Below are 2,953 nucleotides of genomic sequence, written 5' to 3'. Positions count from 1 at the left end.
GAGGTTGTACGGTAGGCACACGTTACGTCGATTAGTAACTTCCTCTGCACGTTGTCCAGGATATTTGTGTACTTTTTCCATTTTAGTGCCCCAGACCAGGCCGACGCTCCGTACAGTACTGCAGCTGTTGCCGCACTCGAGATTAATTTTCTCTTTGATGTTCTAGGTCCCTTTGTCCTCGGCATAATCTTTCTCAGGTCATCCACCATGACGTTTACCTTTTCTGTTGTTTTTTCTATGTGCATCTTCATGTGTGCGTTTCTTTCAAAGTATACTCCTAGATATTTCAGGCTTTCTGTTGTCTTTATTTCCTCGTTTCCCACCCTTATTTTGACGCTTTCAATTGTCCTGCGTCCCTTCAACAGCACTGCCTCTGTTTTCTTAGTGCATAGAGACAACTTCAACTTTTCCATCATGCACATAATTTTCTCTATCGTCTCGTTCGCGGCCTCCCTGATCTGTACTTCGTTTCTACCCATGACCAGCATGTACAGATCATCCGCATATGCTAAGAGATACACTCCTTCCCTCACCTCGATTCTTAGAACTGGGTCGTAATAGATAATCCATATAATTGGTCCTAGTTTTGACCCCTGGGGTACTCCGCTCGTCTAGGCATACTCTTTTCCATCTTCGGTTACTATTGACCGCTCGCTCAGATATGATCTTATTATGTCCGTCAAATATTCCGGCATCTTAATTTTCTTCAGTCTTCCTATGGCGGTTTTCCAATGGAGGCTGTTGAATGCGTTCGCTACGTCGAACGTGACCATTAGCAGAAAATCTTTGCTTTTTGAGCTTCCCAGATCAGCGAACAGACACAGTCCCTTCACTCTATTCAGGGCATCTATGGTGGACCGTCCTTTCCTAAAACCATACTGGTTATCGGAGATGCAGTTATTCTCGTCCAGAAATTCCTGCAGTCTGTTCACAATTACTCCTTCGTACATCTTTGCAACGGTGTTGAGCAGGCATATAGGCCGGTATGTCGCTGGTTCGCCTTCCTTCTTCGGTTTTTCTATCAGAACTATCCTCGCTATCTTCCATTCCTTAGGAAAGACTCGTTTCTTTATCAGGTTGTTCACCACCTTCCTTATCTCTTCAGATATTGCACTCATCGTAGCCTTGAGTATTTCCGTTGTCATACCGTCTGTTCCTGGGGCCTTCTTCCCCTTCATGCCATCCATTACTCTTGTCAGCTCCTCCGCCGTGCACTTTCTCAGTGCTTCCTCTCTCCGCCGACCCCTCTCGCATTCCTCTTCTTCCAGAGGGTGACATAGTGTAACGGGTTTGGTTCGGAAAAAGGGTTTAATCTCGAGCGCCAGCTATTCTTTCGATGGGGAGAAATAGCAAACCCACCCAGGTACCTACTAGTCGGAGACAGAGTTCGGGTTTATCTAAGGTGGTAGCGATAACAAGTACGTTAAAACCGAATTTATTACAACAATCTAACTTACAGTGAACCATACAGTTATTTCCAAGTCAAGAAATATATACAGCTGATGACCAAGTTCAAAAATAAGGAAAATGAGATTCCTACTAGCCTTATTCATCGAATACTCCCCGCCATCACTAGAGTTCTCTGTCACATAATAAACAACTCACTGAGAGAAGGAATATTTCCAGATTCACTAAAGCTAGCATCAATAAGACCGCTTTATAAAGGCAAGGGAGAAAAAAATAGTTTCAACAGTTATAGACCTATAAGCTTGCTCCCGGGATTCTCCAAAATTTTTGAACTTGTCATGTACGCTCGACTCACAGAATTTCTAACCGAATGCAATATAGTTACCAATAATCAACATGGTTACATCAATAATAGGTCTACACAAAGCGCTATTTTCAGTTTCACACAGGCAGTCTTGAAATGTTTGGAGGAAGGCGATATGGCGATGGGCCTCTTTTTGGACCTATCAAAGGCCTTCGATTGTTTGGATAGGAATATTCTCTTAAAAAAACTGAATGGATATGGTGTGAGAGGGTGGGCTTTTAAATGGTTTGAGTCCTATTTGGAGGAGAGGTTACAGAGAGTGGTTATTCGAGATAGGGGTAGAGAAATCAGGTCTGAAATATTGAAAAACAAAATAGGAGTTATCCAGGGCAGCATATTGGGGGCAGTTCTGTTCATTGTATATGTTAATGACCTTAACATGGCAATTGCTCAAGTGAACAATTCAACACATTCAGTGGATGCCACTTTTGTGACGGATAATATAGGTTTTGACCTGACACAATTTGCAGATGATACAAATGTGTTGGTAAGGGGATCAAATATTCCAGAAATAATTGGAAATACAAATGAGATTTACAGAGTGTTAAAAGAGTGGTTTGAAGAGAACAAATTACTTATAAGTAAAGAAAAAACAAACCTCATGATTTTCAGGACGAAACAAAATAGGGCAGAAAAACCTGAATCTATCGTAGTTTGTGACTCTCAGTTTGAGGTGAAAGAGAATACGAAGTTCCTGGAAATTTATATGAATGAATTTTTGGATTGGTCTTATCATATCGACTACCTGAATAAAAAACTGAACAACGTCTACTACTGCATCCGATTTGTTTCAAGATACCTGAGTGAAGAAGTGAGGAGAATATTGTATTTTGCCAACTTTCAGGGAAAAGCCAGACACGGTATCATGTTTTGAGGAGCTGGTTCAGGAGCCCAGGATATCTTCGTTACACAAAAGAGAGTTATGAGAATAATTTTTGGCATGTCTTACTTGCAATCATGTCGAGGAATCTTCAGATCTAAAAAAATTCTTACAATATTCGGGTTATATATCTTTGAGATCATTGTTTTTGTTTTTAAAAATAAACAATTATTCACCTGGTCAGATCATAGGTATAACACGCGTAAAAATGATATTCTGTTTCCTTTACATCGTTTAACTCTTCTTGAAAGAAGTCCCTATTATATGGGTATTAGATTTTATAATAGACTTGATAATCAATT

General features: G+C 40.5%; 1 protein-coding gene across 1 annotated transcript; it reads left to right on the top strand.

Annotated features, from left to right (window-relative positions):
- Positions 1-1,745: 1,745 nt before the first annotated feature.
- On the top strand, positions 1,746-2,645 carry LOC123320547. The gene has a single exon (XM_044907895.1). It carries the CDS (start codon positions 1,746-1,748, stop codon positions 2,643-2,645), a length of 900 nt encoding a protein of 299 aa, XP_044763830.1.
- Positions 2,646-2,953: the final 308 nt, after the last annotated feature.

This window comes from Coccinella septempunctata, chromosome 9, assembly GCF_907165205.1.
Source record: "Coccinella septempunctata chromosome 9, icCocSept1.1, whole genome shotgun sequence".
Classification (NCBI taxonomy): domain Eukaryota; kingdom Metazoa; phylum Arthropoda; class Insecta; order Coleoptera; family Coccinellidae; genus Coccinella; species Coccinella septempunctata.
This window is presented reverse-complemented; position numbering and strand designations above follow the sequence as displayed.